The 584-nt window shown below is 55.7% G+C and overlaps 1 protein-coding gene across 1 annotated transcript; it reads right to left on the reverse strand.

Annotated features, from left to right (window-relative positions):
- Positions 1-2: 2 nt before the first annotated feature.
- Positions 3-465, reverse strand: LOC107561737 (mid1-interacting protein 1-B-like; the record flags this gene model as incomplete). Its single annotated transcript, XM_016246210.1, has 1 exon — positions 3-465. A coding segment is annotated over exon 1 (372 nt), but the record flags the coding sequence as incomplete, so codon positions are not given.
- Positions 466-584: the final 119 nt, after the last annotated feature.

The following is a 584-nucleotide window of genomic DNA, read 5'->3' on the forward strand; positions in this document are numbered from 1 at the left end:
TTCTGGGACTTCTTCGTGAGCGTTGCCATGACTGTGAACAGGCCTCGCAGATGGAAGTGGAAAATCTCTTCGGGTTCGGCCTCCAGCAGAGGCTCCAGGCCTTTGTGCAGGGTGGCGTGACTCTTGGCTTTGACATCGTCATGTGGGATGAGGCCGCTCTCCACCGTGTTCTTGATGGCTTTCAGCAGAAGGTAGTACTCGTACAGGTCCATGCTGTTGTCGGCGGCCTCACAGTCCAAACCGTCATCGTACGGCACATCTCTGAGGAGGCTGGGAAGCAGGACGGTCTGCTCCATATTGTGCACTGCTGTGCCGTAGCGCCTCAGGGCCAGCAGCAGAGAGCTTCGGCTGAACTTGGCATCGACAGACTGCATGGTTGTTGGAGGTGGGTTTCAGGCTGAGGGCGTCTCTTGATTAGATGGTGTAGCAGCCGGGGCCTGGATGCAGTGCGAAATCTGAAGAAAGAGGCTCTTTTTATAGCATGTCTGACAGGGGCCGCATGGAGTAGTTATGCAACATAGTGGCCTGATCTGCTAGTGGTTGAGTTCAGTTAAAGCACCCCCTTGAGCTAACTCTCCCCCCCC

Source organism: Sinocyclocheilus grahami, unplaced genomic scaffold (genome assembly GCF_001515645.1).
Source record: "Sinocyclocheilus grahami isolate Dianchi unplaced genomic scaffold, SAMN03320097.WGS_v1.1 scaffold790.1, whole genome shotgun sequence".
NCBI classification, from domain to species: Eukaryota; Metazoa; Chordata; class Actinopteri; order Cypriniformes; family Cyprinidae; genus Sinocyclocheilus; species Sinocyclocheilus grahami.